Genomic DNA, 18,071 nt, shown 5'->3' with positions numbered 1-18,071 from the left:
TTTTTCTTTTGAGAATTTTTTTTTTTTTTTTTTTTTTTTTTTTTTTCACTTTTTTACCTCAATACAACACCGCAAGTCCTTTGTCTTTTGTTCAAAGGGAAGTCTGGCGAACATTCAGCCATTATAAAATGATGAAACCAATATAACCAGGTAAACAACTTAATGACTTAATACAATAATATTATTAGGTAGGTAATACAATAATATTATTAACTTGGAAAGTTTTAAATCATGTAGAAGTAGAGATCTCCCAAGAGTCATCATTCAAAACCAAACAACCTATAAAAAAGCTACGCCTTTGAAATTTTGTTGTGGAACTTCAAAGAGAGTTGGAATGGAGGAACCAATTTTTACTCAGCCTGGTTACCAAAAATATTTTAAGATGTGGGTTCTCTGAAACCCATTCAAGATCTATTGAAATGTCTTTTGAATAACAAACAAAACTCTGTGAATTTCAGAAGACATTTCAAACAGCTTTTGAATTGCAGCATTTTGAAAAATGGACTGAAATGTGGCCTTTTTGTGTCATATACACCTAATATTGACCACATCACATCCTGTTTTCCCAGACATTCGCTGAGAACGACTGTTGTACATCACTTCGCCTAACATCATTATCATAATTATTATTATGTCTTTAGAGAATTCTTCAGGATTTTTTCTCACTTTTATTTTTCTGCCTCGTTCCTTTGTGTTAACTTGAAAATATACTAATGGCTCAACATTTATTATGTTTTATGTTTTTTCACATTATATTCTATTATTATGGTCCTTTATACCTGTGAGGACCTCTTTCCATATAATTCTGTTTTTCTTCCTCGTCTTCGTTGTCGTCGTCTTTTATTCTATTCTCTGTCTTTCCATTAACACTCTCAGTGCCCACGCCTAAAATGAAGAGTTTACCCTTAGGCCCCAAATAGATCCCCCTGTCAGTTATTTGTGACAGGGGGATTTTGTTTTTGATCCCATTTCTTTATTTCTCAAGATATTTTCATGAAAAAAATTGCCAATGATTCCTCAGGGGCCCCAGATTTCAATTCCTATGCTCAAAGCATTGCAGAGGCAGTTAAAAACAACTGACACACACGGAAAGTGAGACCCTATAACTGACACTCACTTTTTCGGTAATGCCATGTCAGTTAAAAACAACTGACGTGGCACCGAAAGTGTTAAATTTGTCCCGATTCCACTGATTTTACTTACTCTTAGGGAAAAAGTTCAAAATCACGAGACACTAAAGCTAAACTCACCTTCATTTATAACGAACTCCTGGAGGAATCACTCTATGCAACCGATCCACAAGAAGGAAAACCATCCAAACGAGTCAAATGTTTCTAAACTTGTAAAGCACGAATGAAAATCCACAAATAAAACGTTCTTTCGCTTTCCTATGCAAGATATAAGTTCAAAGCTGCTGTTTGTGTTATTTGACACGATTTCAAAACTGTTCTAGTTTCTTTTGTGAGAAAGTTAGAATGAGAAAATCACAATAAAGACTTGAGAAAACACTGGAAAACAGATTACACTTTTTCGTATTAAGAAGGAAACGGATTTTCTACACATTGCCTACTTGGATTAGAAAAAAAGCACTTTGGCAAATGAATTTTCAATTTGGATATTATTGCCTACTACTAGGTACATAAAGTACTCCTAGACATGATTATTACTAACTCTTACAAAAATGTAGGATATTTAATTATGTATATGTTTAGAGTAGGTATGAAAGAAAATAGGGCTCTATAATGCTCGATTGTACAAATTTATTTGCCGCCTCATGTGATACTTTAAGGAGTGGTAAGTGGATATACCTATACCTATGCATCTGGCTACCTGACTCACCATTCTCACCAAGTAGGTACCTATTATTATTAACCTAGGCTCCGAGTCTACAGGACGAGGTGATTATTAATAATTTATTATTGATCAAAATAAAACGCACTTTGAAAACACACGTACGTAATTCGCAATCTGAGTGCATTTCAATTTTATTGCACTCCGTCACTGCGGCATCTCGCTTGGAGTTTATGAAATGCATCAGTTGATAAGAATATTAAAACAGATTGACTTTTTGTAAACACCAGCGTTATTAAGTGTTCTGGATCAATTTTACGAGTTGCACTTGAAAGAATATTCCTTATTTGTTGTTAATAAAATTAACCTTTCACTGAGATTGTTACTGGCAATAGTGCGCCTTTGAAGTTCACCTTTGATTTCAGTTTACCTCGGTTTCTTTGATGGTTTCATATTTCATAGGTACCGAGAAGTCTCCTTGCATCTGAGAGAGGGGAGGCTATAGAAAAAACTTGAGATAAGTGTATATGTAGAAAATGCGCCTTCAATTTTATCGAATACTATTTGAACCTAAAATGTACTCACGTTAGTATTCAGTGGAATGAATTGAAGGCGTAATAATGAGAAACTGCTTATTTCTCCATTTCGTTCTAATATTTTCGGTAATTGAACCAGGAACCCAGTAAGAAATAAACATGCATCCCAGATTGGAATACCACGCCTATGGTCTTCGATGAAATGATCCTTAGGTATTTATCGGATGTGAAAGAATATACCTATGTATCTATTGGTGTCAAAGTAAAATAATTTGTAAATAAGATCCTACGGCCACGGATGACGACATACCTACTTACCTGATGAAAAATAATCTAACTCATTATCAAATCTAATACCTACTTGCATGGTGCACTGGTGCAGTATAAGGATAAACCAAACTATATTCACACCTACTTCGTAGGTACCTACCTACCTAGATATCAAGTATGCCTACGGGTTTATCCCTACTATTTTTATAGACTCTGAGTGGACAAACATATAAAATACCTAACACAACTTCTTCATGTGTGATTCTAAATCAAGATAACGTCATAACTTTATACCGATTATTATCGAATCTATATAATTACCAACATAATGATTCTGTTTTATGCTGTTTACGTTTCTTCGCGTATAACTTGGTTCTAGTTCTACCTTGGTCCTTGGTTCAAGTTTAGTCTTCAGTCGCCAGTGGTCAAGCAGAGAGCTTGTTATACGTGTAAACGATTTTAATTTTATCAATAACTTGGTTCTAGTTCTACCTTGGTCCTTGGTTCAAGTTTAGTCTTCAGTCGCCAGTGGTCAAGCAGAGAGCTTGTTACGTGTAAACAATTTTAATTTTATCAAATACTAGATTAATATTTTGTCTATATCATCATCATCATCATCATCACACTTATTAATTGTTTCCATTTGCTAAAGGTTCAGAGCCTGTTGTTTTATGTCTTTCTTTCTTAAGTACTTTGTCTAGTTGAAATCTTTCTTTGTGCTATAGGATTTTTGTCTATCTAATATTACATCTTAAGTTGGAATTTTATCTGGTTTATTTAAAGAAACGTTTTCAATTTTAGGTGGGTACTTGGTTTTCTTACTTTGGATTGGTGTAATGGTGTTCTGAAATTTGTGTTGAAGTTTCAGACTAATTTTATTGTTTTCAGGATCCTAAAAGTCCATTTTGTTCTGTGCTTAGATAAATAATTTTAATTTAATATTTCTGGTATCTTTCCCTGTTCAGGTTTGCTTAACACCTATGTGTCCTTGCGGGTGTCATTGATATCCCTGTTTTTGAAAGAGCTTGGTTCTAGTTCTACCTTGGTCCTTGGTTCAAGTTTAGTCTTCAGTCGCCAGTGGTCAAGCAGAGAGCTTGTTACGTGTAAACGATTTTAATTTTATCAAATACTAGATTAATATTTTGTCTATCTAATATTACATCTTATGTTGGAATTTTATCTGGTTTATTTAAAGAAACGTTTTCAATTTTAGGTGGGTATTTGGTTTTCTTACTTTGGATTGGTGTAGCAAGTATGCCTACGGGTTTATCCCTACTATTTTTATAGACTCTGAGTGGACAAACATATAAAATACCTAATACAACTTCTTCATGTGTGATTCTAAATCAAGATAACGTCATAACTTTATATGTACCGATTATTATCGAATCTATATAATTATTACCAACATAATGATTCTGTTTTATGCTGTTTACGTTTCTTCGCGTATAACTTGGTTCTAGTTCTACCTTGGTCCTTGGTTCAAGTTTAGTCTTCAGTCGCCAGTGGTCAAGCAGAGAGCTTGTTATACGTGTAAACGATTTTAATTTTATCAAAAATACTAGATTAATATTTTGTCTATCTAATATTACATCTTAAGTTGGAATTTTATCTGGTTTATTTAAAGAAACGTTTTCAATTTTAGGTGGGTACTTGGTTTTCTTACTTTGGATTGAGGTAATGGTGTTCTGAAATTTGTGTTGAAGTTTCAGACTAATTTTATTGTTTTCAGGATCCTAAAAGTCCATTTTGTTCTGTGCTTAAATAAATAATTTTAATTTAATATTTCTAGTATCTTTCCCTGTTCAGGTTTGCTTAACACCTATGTATGTGTCCTTGCGGGTGTCATTGATAAACCTGTTTTTGAAAGAGCACATCTGATATTAAAGGGATTTCTACATACCAATTTAAAAATGTTCATCCTGTATTCTTGTAAAATATAGGTACCTACATACATAATTTTCAATATCTTCGGGTAAATCTTTGTAAACTTTACAATATTCTTTCAGGTAACTCAATTTTCAATCTTAGAAGCTTAGAACACTTTGAATTATCCAATGGGCCAGTGATTGTCATACGTTTTCTTCAATGGCTCAATACGTTTGTACGTACCTATAAGCTTTCGGTACAATTTCAGTACCTAGGGTGCAAATGTAAACAAACTTATCTTTACAAAGACTTTCTAGGTTCAGAATCTGGACTGGTAAATAATTCCATCCTCCATTGAGAAGATCTTTATTCAAGTTACCGTATTCTAGTTGAATTCGAAAGGTCTCTTCCCGCCCGGAACCTTCAATGGCAGCATCACCCAAGCACTATGTCTGGTTTCTTGTGTATTTCTGCAGCGTCTTAATCATCATTCAAGGTGAGCTTCCGTTGAGTAGACGTGTTGCCATTACTAATATGTATAAATAAATAATAGATAATATTAATTGTCCTTTTTTAATTGCCAATTATGTGATAGGTATTAAGTAGATAGAAGATAGACATAGACACTTAGTAGTTGATCATTGCGGCAGCATCACCCAAGCACTATGTCTGGTTTCTTGTGTATTTCTGCAGCGTCTTAATCATCATTCAAGGTGAGCTTCCGTTAAGTAGATATGTTGCCATTACTAATATGTATAAATAAATGTTAATATTAATTGCCCTTTATGTGATAGGTATTAAGTAGGTAGATAGAAGATAGACCATAGGCATACTTAATATTTTCATTGTAGCTGATGCATTCTTCTGGGGGACTTTGCACGAAGATAAATGTAGCTACCTATACATATCTGAAGAAATGACGTGAAATTTATGAGTTATAGGATCTATAGGTACCATAGGGAACTACTACCTATGCACTTACTTCATCGATTAAAATAGGTTTTAGATACATCCAGAGCTATTAGTTTGTGGGAATTTGTCAATTCATGAAAAAAATAGTAAACAGGTAGGTAAGTAGGTATACTTACGGCTATACTCATTTGTTTGTTTTTATTTTATTATTATAATTTTTTTTTTCTTTTCAACGCTTATGCTTAAATAGTATGCTTCATCTTCAATGCCTCGTTCTGCGGGCACCCTAAATTTATAAAGGACGTCCCTCAAGTTGAATTTCTGTTGAGTGTCGAAGGATAATTCACCTTTGTTTACTTCGAATTTCCAGGAGCAAAGTATGTCTCGAATTTGGGTCCCCTCTGTATGAAATGTCTTTGTCACGCATCCACCAGCTGTAACGTCTCATTTGGGTGTCAGAGAGGTTACTGTGGTCCGTTTTACATTCCTAGACATTACTGGGTGGACTCGGGTAGAGTGACACTACCTGATGATGATCCTGATAGAGACAATGGTAAGAGGCGGTATTTGGCACTTACTTACTTTTATGGTTGTATTTAAATCCATTGTATACTTATTCCTATACTGATAAATAAATATAAGCACTGTTTATACCTAATTACCTACCAAGACCTAAATTAGTGTGACGAACTTTATGGTTGTATTTAAATCCATTGTATACTTATTCCTACTGATAAATAAATAAGCACTGTTTATACCTACCAAGACCTAAATTAGTGTGACGAAGATCTGTACCACATTCCATCAAAGTTATCGCGGACCAAGCAAAATCATTTCGAGAAAACTCGATGTAAAATTGTCAAGTTACAACTTGGAGCCCACTACGGTCAATACTATTTTTGCCTTTCCTCAGAAATTTATGGTTGTATTTAAATCCATTGTATACTTATTCCTACTGATAAATAAATAAGCACTGTTTATACCTACCAAGACCTAAATTAGTGAGACGAAGATCTGTAGGTACTACATTCCATCAAAGTTATCGCGGACCAAGCAAAATCATTTCGAGAAAACTCGATGTAAAATTGTCAAGTTACAACTTGGAGCCCACCACGGTCAATACTATTTTTGCCTTTCCTCAGAAAAAGATTGAATACCACAATTAATTGAGACATTGAGAGTTTTTCAGATTTCTACTTAGAGAAATGCCTATAAAGTTAACAAGAGACTTTCCTCAGAAAAAGAAGGAGAAGGAGAGGAAAAGAAAGAACAAGAGGATGACTGACTTTGCTGAAATGCGTTCCTTTTGTTTCTAGCTTTTGCAGACTGTTCGCGAGACTACATGTGTTCTCAGAAGATTGTAGAAAACTACATGGCCAAATGGGGCATGGTAAGTGGTTAGGTTAGTCTCACGATCACTAGGCATGTTTTGCGATCGTATTTCGGAGGGTGTGTCTATGGTCTATGGACGAATATAATCAGACTACATGTGTTCTCAGAAGATTGTAGAAAACTACATGGCCAAATGGGGCATGGTAAGTGGTTAGGTTAGTCTCACGATCACTAGGTATGTTTTGTGATCGTATTTCGGAGGGTGTGTCTATGGTCTATGGACGAATATAATATTCGCGAGACTACATGTGTTCTCAGAAGATTGTAGAAAACTACATGGCCAAATGGGGCATGGTAAGTGATTAGTTTAGTCTCACGATCACTGGGCATGTTTTGCGATCGTATTTTGGAGGGTGTGTCGATGAAAGAATATTTAATCCTTTTAGGTACCTACAGAAAATGGGATAAATTGCATAAAACACGAAGCTGCCTGAGTGTTGTGAATAAATTTCACTCACACAGGTTCAGATATGACGAGGGTGAACTACGAAATTCGTGACATTTATCTACTTACAAACAATTTTTGTAAGTAATCCTATTTTATTTTTGCTAATTAGTCCCTAACATTCCGTCATGAAGTAAAGTTGTTAACTTTTAGGTACAGAAAATGGGATAAATTGCATAAAACACGAAGCTGCCTGTGTGTGGGTGAATAAATTTCACTCACACAGGTTCAGATATGACGAGGATGAACTACGAAATTCGTGACATTTATCTACTTACAGACAATTTTTGTAAGCAATCCTATTTTATTTTTGCTAATTAGTCCCTAACATTCCGTCATGCGCCCGGAATTCTCTTTGAAATTCTTGGATTGGCGTAAGCTTCGTGGTTTTCTCGTATTTTTCTTCCATTTCTTTGATCGGCTCTCGAAACTCTTGCAAACGATTCTGTAATATATTCAATAAGTAATTAGAACGAAAGAAGTGAAAATAACTAGTGAAACATAATTATGGTGATATATGAATCCTACGTTCCTACTGACCGCTGACCGGGACATGAGGTTATACCATCTACTTTTCTTGCTCTGTGAGGGTTTACTCACCAAAGTGTAAAATGAAAGAGATCTCGCCATTTTACAGTTTAGACAAAATATGTCTATATGACACATATGTACCTTCCGCTTGCATATTCTGTGATTATCAACGAAGTAGGTATCTACAAAGGTATTAACATATTGCATGTTATCATTAGTAACCATTATTCAATCAAATTACATTGTGATAGAAACTTCTATGTACTTAATCACTTATTCCAAAGCCCTGATGCGTTATTGATTGAATTCCTAATGAGCTTAATTCAATGTTGATCACTGGGAAGGGATTCCCTAGGGATTAAAGAAGGGCTGTAATCATCTATATCATTGTCATTCCTCCTCTGATAAAGAGATTATAGGAAACCTGCTGGGGGAAAGCGGTAAGTTGTTAATATTGTTTCCTTAGTCGAGCTTCAACTGATGGAAAATTGCATTAATAAGTACATACCTACCATTACTGGTAGAATGATCGTTCGAATTCAAAATGAGGTCAATTAAAAAAATGTTAAAGTGACTAGTGGTACGCGTACCACAAATTGGGAACCTTTGCATTGAAGGATGAAGCTAAAGGCTTAAAAAGGTAAGGTAAAACTACTCAGTTTAATCTACGGGTAATTATTTCCTTTAGGACTGATAGATGCGAAACCAGCAGAAAAGGAAGTCTCCCTTTCATCAAACTTCTTCTTTCTTCTCCCTTTGGTTCTGTTTCCGGGATTTCTGTTCTAACAATTTCTATAGAAAACTTTCTCCTTCTCTTGAAAGAAAAAGTTAACTAGTCCGTGATTATCTGTCATGAAAATTAATTTTAAAAGAACATCCAACGAAAACTGTTAGCCCCGCACTTCACATTCACCTTCCTTCTTGCTCAGTTACTATCAATATCCTTCTAAATAATTCAAACCCCCATAATTCGACAAAATCCATTTTTAATATGGTTACCTATCAGGTAGGTAACTACTTGCCTAAGTAAAATAAATGCAAGTAGGTACTTATCTAGGTAATGAAAATGTATACTTTAGTCATTAAGTACAAATAGGTGAACCTCTTCTATGACGGGAGTTTCACTAACGAAAATTTCACTACAATAACAATGAGAGCTTAACATTAATGTAATAAATGATATGTAACTAACTACCCTATCATCTACTATTCTAATGCCTAAATCTATTATTTATGAACTTTTTAGGGAGGGCTGGGAAGGGGGGGTTAAACGAACCAGTTTGACACCTAATACCTGCAATTCGTTTGGAAAGGTTTCTTAGAAAACCTGCGAACTGAATTTTACTTTTTTAAACAAGCGTTCGTCTTTCTAATTTGGGAAACAGGGACAACAAAATTATCATGAAAGAGAACAACTTGAGTCCATCTTTAAAGATAAATCTGATAAATACAGTGGTCATTCCGGCTCATATTTACACTTAATTTAAATAGGTAGTTGACAATATTGCTTTCAGATTTAATTAAAAATGTATCTACGAACAATACATAAGAGCACCTAATGGGAAATAGTGGGAAGCTACATAATGAAATTCGAAGAAATCTTCAATTTCAAATCAAGGATCAGGATGAGCAACTAAAAGTTGCCAATCAAGTCTCATATTATGACCTTTTAGACATTATTTTCTACATTGTTGCTTATTTTCCTTAGCCAGTCTTTTGGCTTCTTCTTTCAATCTCTTCTTCTCTGCTTTAGCCTGTTTTTTGAGCTGCTTGATTTCGGCTTTACTCAGTTCTTTCTTGTTTTTCTTACTATCACTTTTACTGTCTTTTTCTTTAGTTTTCTCATTTACTTTTTCAATGGATTTTGATTTACCAGTAGCGTTACTGGCGAGTTCTATCTTATCCAACTCTTTACTGTCAACCGAGGATTTCCTACTCATGGTAAGTGATCTTCTCATAGTAACAAATATGGTCACAAGATTCTACTGAATTTTGAAGACTAGAAAAAAGATGAGACCAAAACAATTTATGAAATTGGAATATTGTCTTAAATTTCCAACGAGACAAACTGCGTTGTTGAAAAGGTTATTGGTACAGACTTGGTCCTCGGAAGGTGAGAACGAAGTTTACCAAGGGTTTCAGAGTTCGTGGGGATCCGTAAATTTGCAGAAACCCAAAAGCTTATTATATCACTGGAACTTATAAGAACAATTTCCGCATTTTTCCCCCGAGTAAACTGAAAGCAATTTATCATTGTACCTATTTTCCTAATTGTTCCTCAGGTAGGGTACCTATCCATCAATTTCAGTTTGATGAGACCTATCAGTCAGCTGTAGCTGTATTGCATAGGGAGCACTTGGTAATAATGTGATACCCACAAAAAATATGAAAGAACTTAGGAGAGTTATGTCATTATGAAGATTCTTCTTCGTTCTCAGATAGGTAAACAATGGGGAATATGTACCTACTTTGGAGTTCGTTGCTGTGATCCAACCTTATTTCAAGTTTAGATCTCTGCAGTCTGTGTTCAGTATTTCCTTGACATTTATCTTTCGTTGTCACAGAACCTCATTAAACTGTTAAAAACTATCAGTTCAAGCTACATGATTTCTTTTATTAGCTACACAATTTCTTTTATTAGACTTTTTTCTAATATGAGGTGACGTAGCATTTTTTAACTATCTCAGAAAGTGCGATATTTATTATTTTTAAAACTGTTTGGAAAATTGTCCACTTTTGGTGCGGATTTTTTTACTTGTTCCTTTTTTATTTTTTCATATTTCCACCTCATAGCCTCATACCGGTGTTTTCCATTCATGCAATTCTTCTGAAATCCGCGTATACAATGTTCAATGTCAGGGTAAATATAAGAAAGATAGTCAATAAATTATTTATAGGTATTAGGAATTCTCAAAGTGTTTCTATTTTACTTTGTTATACAATATTTAAGCATCATATTTTCCTTTTTCCACATTTTCTTTTTTCTTGGAAAATCTCGACGGGGAAATCTATTTTTGGAACCTGCAAAGGTTTTTATTTATTTTTATGTAAGCTTTGCTTCCAAATATAGAAAATCCTACGCATGATAAAATATTATTCTGTCGCTTAGGTATACCAAATTTCCATTTCCAGCCTATCTGAGACGCGGTGATTTCAACATCATCCTCGTAGACTGGAGTGGCCTGTCCGCCTTTCCCTGGTACACCAACGCTGCCACCAACACTCACATTGTCGGCCACTTCATTGCCGCTTTCATTCGCTTCCTGCAATCCAAAGGCTTTCCGCTGCACAAGATGCACGTCATTGGATTCAGTTTGGGGGCGGAGATAGCAGGATTCACAGGCAAAGCCTTGGGCACCGTGGACAAATTGCCACGGATCACAGGTGAGTGAGGGTGGATATTCGCAGGCATTTTTGACCCTGGCCTGAAAAGCCACGTGGGGCTGAAAAGGCCCATTATGGATAAAGGCGTGATGAAGTTTTGGTGGTCCACAACCACAGATGTGCCACCCCTCATTTACTTCGGTTGAGTGAGACTGTGAGAGTGATAACTTGTTTAAGAGTTTAAGGTCTTCCTCTGACTCCAATGTTTTATGTCGCAGCCGAAATTTGAATCACAGTCCTCCATTTACAAATCCAAGGCGTTTTAGTATTACTGGAGCTACATGTACCTATAATGAATTCTTCTAATAATTATTCTTAATTCTTTATTCCCAGGTTTAGATCCAGCATTTCCGCTCTACGGATTCACCGGTGGCGAAGGTCACCTATCCAAGGAGGACGCGGACTTTGTTGACGTGATTCACACAGATGGAGGTATTCTGGGCTTCCCAGTCCCGATTGGGCATGCTGACTTCTTCCCTAATGGAGGCTTTCCTGTTCAACCGGGCTGCCATATCTTTCTTTAGGTACTTTTTGGTAAGTAGGCACTTGGGTGTTTTTTTTCCATTTTAAAAAATTCAATTATAATTTCTCTTCGTTGATGTTTAAGACACAATGGAGACTTTTTTTTTACCTCCCACTCAGAAACAACGTAGGTGGAAAAATCCCGAGTCTCAAGTACCTACCTACTTTTTGTTTAGAGATCTACTTCATTACATTTTGAAAGGATGAAATAAAATCGTAGCTGGGGCTAATCTAACAATAGCACACAGAATTGCACATTTGTCTAAGCAAATTTCAGGTTTCCTAATTCTTTATTCCCAGGTTTAGATCCAGCATTTCCGCTCTACGGATTCACCGGTGGCGAAGGTCACCTATCCAAGGAGGACGCCGACTTTGTTGACGTGATTCACACGGATGGAGGTATTCTGGGCTTCCCAGTCCCGATTGGGCATGCTGACTTCTTCCCTAATGGAGGCTTTCCTGTTCAACCGGGCTGCCATATCCGTCAGCTGCTGAGAAAGAACTCAATAGAGCACTTCTGTGAGTAGGCGATTTCGTCCTTGACCACTAACTTGGTTAGCTACCGAGAGATAGAGCCGAGAAGATATTGTTTCTGGCCGTTCAGAGCATTTTGTCACCAATGTGAATCCTCTAACTTACGTATTTACGCCAAACGCCAGATAGAGGTATAAGTAACTATAGCCCCTGATAAACATGTAGGTGTGCCTATGCACGGCGAGTTAGAGAGCGCCAATGGTGGCAAGGGAAAAGTAGAAGCTCTATTCTGGACTTGATATTTCGTCGTCATCAAAACTTCAACTCCAAGCTTTTTCAATCAAGATCAAATTGTGAAAAATTGAGAACCTTTGAAAGTAGACAATATAAATTAATACTTCACTGGTTGACTTTCAATTCAATTCCATTCAAACTTTGTTCAATTCGTAATTGTCATGATAAAAATATTAATTATTCTTATATGAAATTAATTTTATTCAATTCATTACTTTCCAGGGCCAATTCTCACACACCGGATATCTTACGTGCTGGACATGAAATGGACCTCAAAATGTCTCACATGAATAGACAAATGACCACTGTGTTCTACATACACGGCTTCACAGAGCAGGCTAATGGCGAAAGTGGTACTACGGTGAAAGATGGTAAGTGAAGGCCTCAGATAGAGGGACAGAACACTATAAAATTGGTCGTTAACGAAGACCCATCACAAAATAGGTACCTACTTATGTACATTATAGCATTATATTATACACATTATGTGCTTTGGAACTGTTTCAAAAAATAGGGTAGGAGGGGGTGAAATTAGCAATGGGGAGAGATGGAGACTGTATGCAGATGCACCACGGATGCTGATACGAAGGGAGTGAATAATGGGAGAGACAATTACCCCTGCATTGATGCTTGATAATAATTTATAAGCTATGCCAATTTCAGAGGGGGAATATTTTCTTTCCGATGAAGTTGGAAGGTTGGAAAATGGAAACACGTTTAAGTGCTTGGTAATTGGAAACACGAATGGCCAGCTTTTAGTGCTTCGCAGGGCTTTCAGTGCTTGGCAGGGCGGACTTTACACACACGAGGTTAGAACATGGAAGTTCAGCAACGTTTACTGTAGTGATTACCTGATTTGTTTAGGGGGAGCTATCCATACCATGTCCGTCCAATATAGCATTAGGTATATCATGAACCCAGACATATACGATCATAACAAAAAGGTGATCAACCACAAATAGTGTTCATTTGACCAAATAGCTTGGTTGAATGATGCCATTTGGAAAAGTTACTAGTGTGACTTTTAATGCAGATAGAATGTTGGGGTTGGGAGTAAATATGACATTAATAATGACACAAAACACCGCGGTATACAATAAACATGACAACATTGAACAAAGACATAGAGGCATTAACATGTCACAGGTCACAATGGCCACAACACATGCGAAAGAGTCTTACATTGCAACGCTCTAGCCTTTTCTTTCTGATATTTCACCCTATCCTCTCTCCTTTACCTGTTAAGATTGCCCAGAGAAGATGAACTAATCCTGGATAGTCCAATAAAAAAGTTTTTACAAGAAAGCATGATTTGGAGTGACCATTTTGAGTCACAATACTCGTATACCTCTTTCTAATGCAGAGTTGGGGTTGGGAGTAAATATGACATTAATAATGACACAAAACACCGCGGTATACAATAAACATGACAACATTGAACAGAGACAAAGAGACATTAACATGTCACAGGTCACAATGGCCACAGCACATGCGAAAGAGTCTTACATTGCAACGCTCTATCCTTTTCTTTCTGATATTTCACCCTATCCTCTCTCCTTTACCTGTTAAGATTGCCCAGAGAAGCTGAACTAATCCTGGACAGTCCAATAAAAAAGTTTTTACAAGAAAGCATGATTTGGAGTGACCATTTTGAGTCACAATACTCGTATACCTCTTCTTGAGGTAGTAAAATTTCCAAACATCGTAGGGCAAAGAGATCTCGCCATTTTACAGTTTAGAAAAAATATGTCTATATGACACATATGTACCTTCCGCTTGCATATTCTGTGATTATCAACAAAGTAGGTATCTATTACAAAGGTATTAACATATGGTAGGTATGATATGTCCTTATAATAAATAAATATACCGAACAACAAGAAGAACCCATTTTAACAAGCTTGATTGGAGAATAGAACATGGAACTGCTGAAATTTTGACTTTTCAAAGTTTCGAACTGAATACGACCATTATATCTACATAGCCACAATTTTTTCAGTATTTTTTGTCGAAAGTCAATGCCTAAAATAGAAAAAATCAACATGCGGTATGATATGTCCTTATAATAAATAAATATACCGAACAACAAGAAGAACCCATTTTAAAAAGCTTGATTGGAGAATAGAACATGGAACTGCTGAAATTTTGACTTTTCAACACCGTTTTTTCAGCTTCCTTGCCTTATGCTTTTCGGTTCTTGCCCAAAGGGAAATGTTCCTACTGCTGCCCCATCAATGAACCTGATGACATCACGTTTCTTCTGTTCACAAGGTAAGTTCATGCAGACATTCGTATAATGAGCGAGAGGGTGTGGGTTCGAATCCTAGCCTAAGGATTTTTTTTTTATCTTGAATAATTTCACTACAATAACAAATATGCTTTTCGGTTCTTGCCCAAAGGGAAATGTTCCTACTGCTGCCCCATCAATGAACCTGATGACATCACGTTTCTTCTGTTCACAAGGTAAGTTCATGCAGACATTCGTATAATGAGCGAGAGGGTGTGGGTTCGAATCCTAGCCTAAGGATTTTTTTTTTTTATCTTGAATAATTTCACTACCATAACAAAAGAACTTACAAGTCAGAGGCGATAACACGTCGATTGCGCCAATTCGAGATGGATTACTGAAGTTAAGCAACGTTGCGCGTGGTTGATATCCGGATGGGTGACCACGTGCTGTTGCCTCACTTAGGCTGGTTTAGGTTGTGAGTAGGCGGAAAGCTTGTTGCCGGGTAAAACCTCCGTCACCAAAGACCTTGGAAGTTATACAATGAAGTTAAAACTCCTAAGAAACAGGAAGAGCTTACCAAAATTCGAGATGGATTACTGAAGTTAAGCAACGTTGCGCGTGGTTGATATCCGGATGGGTGACCACGTGCTGTTGCCTCACTTAGGCTGGGTGAGGTTGTGAGTAGGCGGAAAGCTTGTTGCCGGATGGGGAGTAAAACCTCCGTCAACAAAGACCTTGGAAGTTATACAATGAAGTTAAAACTCCTAAGAAACAGGAAGAGCTCCACTTCATTGCCGCTTTCATTCGCTTCCTGCAATCCAAAGGCTTTCCGCTGCACAAAATGCACGTCATTGGATTCAGTTTGGGGGCGGAGATAGCAGGATTCACAGGCAAAGCCTTGGGCACCGTGGAAAAATTGCCACGGATCACAGGTGAGTGAAGGTGGATATTCGCAGGCATTTTTGACCCTAGCCTGAAAAGCCACGTGGGGCTGAAAAGGCCCATTATGGATAAAGGCGTGATGAAGTTTTGGTAGTCCGCAACCACAGATGTGCCATCCCTCGTTTACTTCGGTTGAATGAGACTTCGGTTGAAGTTTTGGTAAAGTCCGCAACCACAGATGTGCCATCCCTCGTTTACTTTGGTTGAGTGAGACTGTGAATATTCGCAGGCATTTTTGACCCTGGCCTGAAAAGCCACGTGGGGCTGAAAAGGCCCATTATGGATAAAGTCGTGATGAAGTTTTGGTAAAGTCCGCAACCACAGATGTGCCATCCCTCGTTTACTTTGGTTGAGTGAGACTGTGAGAGTGATAACTTGTTTAAGAGTTTAAGGTCTTCCTCTGACTCCAATGTTTTATGTCACTGCCGAAATTTGAATCACAGTCCTCCATTTATTCTCAGAGGGGTTCTGTCACGAGGATGTGGCAGAGAGAAGCGTCACCGAATTCATGGGCCTCGCTGTTAGTCACACGTGAGTTAAATACCTATTATGTTCTGGTGGCTCAATCTTTGCAGAGAGGTTGAATTAATTATGTAGTCAAGTACATCAAAAGTGATCCTGAATTGGATTTCAAAAAATGTACCTACATTTCGGTCGCTATTTACTGTTATACGTAATATTTATGAGTAATACATAGCTTTTAGTTCTAAAGCTATTGTCGAAGTCGGAGGAAAGCCGTTCTGGTATAATAATAGATAGACAATATTGATGGTTCATTCCGCTTTGTTTGCGTTTATAACCTGTCAATATAACGTCAACATGTCCCTCTACGTCATTAATTTTTAATATTCTTTGCTTACTATGTACATCCTTCGTTCCTCCTCACTTGTTTGGGAAGAAAAGTAATTTATTACATGCTCACAGGTAGAAATGTCAGAGCCTGAAATGTCAAAAGTACCTGTCGGGGAAATAAAAGAACGCTTTCTTTAGGTACTTTTTGGTAAGTAGGCACTTGGGTGTTTTTTTTCCATTTTAAAAAATTCAATTATAATTTCTCTTCGTTGATGTTTTTCTTCTTTCAATCTCTTCTTCTCTGCTTTAGCCTGTTTTTTGAGCTGCTTGATTTCGGCTTTACTCAGTTCTTTCTTATTTTTCTTACTATCACTTTTACTGTCTTTTTCTTTAGTTTTCTCATTTACTTTTTCAATTGGTTTTGATTTACCACTAACGTTACTGGCGAGTTCTATCTTATTCAACTCTTTACTGTCTACAGAGGATTTCCTACTCATAGAAATACTGTACTTTCTGGAATTTGAGCAGTTTTGAATATTTTCTTTTTCTCTTCTACAAGACAGTGTTTGACTTCGATGTTCAGGTCTTCTAGACGGGCAAGTCTGTTTATCGGTAAGAGGTGCGTTGATTCGACTGATTCTATTCGTCACTTCGTGTTGTTTGCTGAGAGGAGTTGTTTCTAATTGTGTGATGATTTTTTGTGCGCATCTGAAACAAAAATGAATTATTTGAGTAAGGTATTAAATACCTACTTACTAAACAAAGGAAATATCTTTGGTTTAAATCAATACCTACGTATACGTATCAATATATTTGTACGTACCTATATTGGCTTTCGGTACAATTTCAGTACCTAGGGTGCAAATGTAAGCAAACTTATTTTTACAAAGACTTTCTAGGTTCAGAATCTGGACTGGTAAATAATTCCATCCTCCATTGAGAAGATCTTTATTCAAGTTACCGTATTCTTAGTTAGGTATTAAATACCTACCTACTTACTAAACAAAGGAAATATCTTTGATTTAAATCAATACCTACGTATACGTATCAATACGTTTGTACGTACCTATAAGCTTTCGGTACAATTTCAGTACCTAGGGTGCAAATGTAAACAAACTTATCTTTACAAAGACTTTCTATAGGTTTAGGTATTAAATACCTACTTACTAACTTACTAAACAAAGGAAATATCTTTGGTTTAAATCAATACCTACGTATACGTATCAATACGTATGTACGTACCTATAAGCTTTCGGTACAATTTCAGTACCTAGGGTGCAAATGTAAACAAACTTATCTTTACAAAGACTTTCTATAGGTTCAGAATCTGGACTGGTAAATGATTCCATTCTCCATTGAGAAGATCTTTATTCAAGTTACCGTATTCTAGTTGAATTCGAAAGGTCTCTTCCCGCCCGGAATTCTCTTTGAAATTCTTGGATTGGCGTAAGCTTCGTGGTTTTCTCGTATTTTTCTTCCATTTCCTTGATCGGCTCTCGAAACTCTTGCAAACGATTCTGTAATATATTCAATAAGTAATTAGAACGAAAGAAGTGAAAATAACTAGTGAAACATAATTATGGTGATATATGAATCCTACGTTCCTACTGACCGCTGACCGGGACATGAGGTTATACCATCTACTTTTCTTGCTCTGTGAGGGTTTACTCACCAAAGTGTAAAATGA

The 18,071-nt window shown here is 36.5% G+C and overlaps 1 protein-coding gene across 2 annotated transcripts in view; it reads left to right on the top strand.

The window, feature by feature from the left end:
* LOC103519847 overlaps positions 1–18,071 on the top strand; it is a 26,841-nt gene that overhangs the window by 6,410 nt on the left and 2,360 nt on the right. Inside the window, exons 1-4 of one of the 2 annotated variants that reach the window (XM_026831174.1) lie at positions 4,624–4,680; positions 4,888–4,962; positions 5,749–5,931; positions 6,695–6,768. In XM_026831174.1, the coding sequence (XP_026686975.1) occupies positions 4,893–4,962; positions 5,749–5,931; positions 6,695–6,768 (327 nt within the window). In that variant the 5' untranslated portion in view covers positions 4,624–4,680; positions 4,888–4,892. Of the gene's footprint in view, positions 1–4,623; positions 4,681–4,887; positions 4,963–5,748; positions 5,932–6,694; positions 6,769–18,071 lie in introns of those variants that run through there. The other variant, XM_008484934.3, reaches the window with a different exon arrangement.

The sequence above is a fragment of the Diaphorina citri genome, unplaced genomic scaffold (genome assembly GCF_000475195.1).
Source record: "Diaphorina citri unplaced genomic scaffold, Diaci psyllid genome assembly version 1.1 scaffold2985, whole genome shotgun sequence".
Taxonomy (NCBI): domain Eukaryota; kingdom Metazoa; phylum Arthropoda; class Insecta; order Hemiptera; family Psyllidae; genus Diaphorina; species Diaphorina citri.
This window is presented reverse-complemented; position numbering and strand designations above follow the sequence as displayed.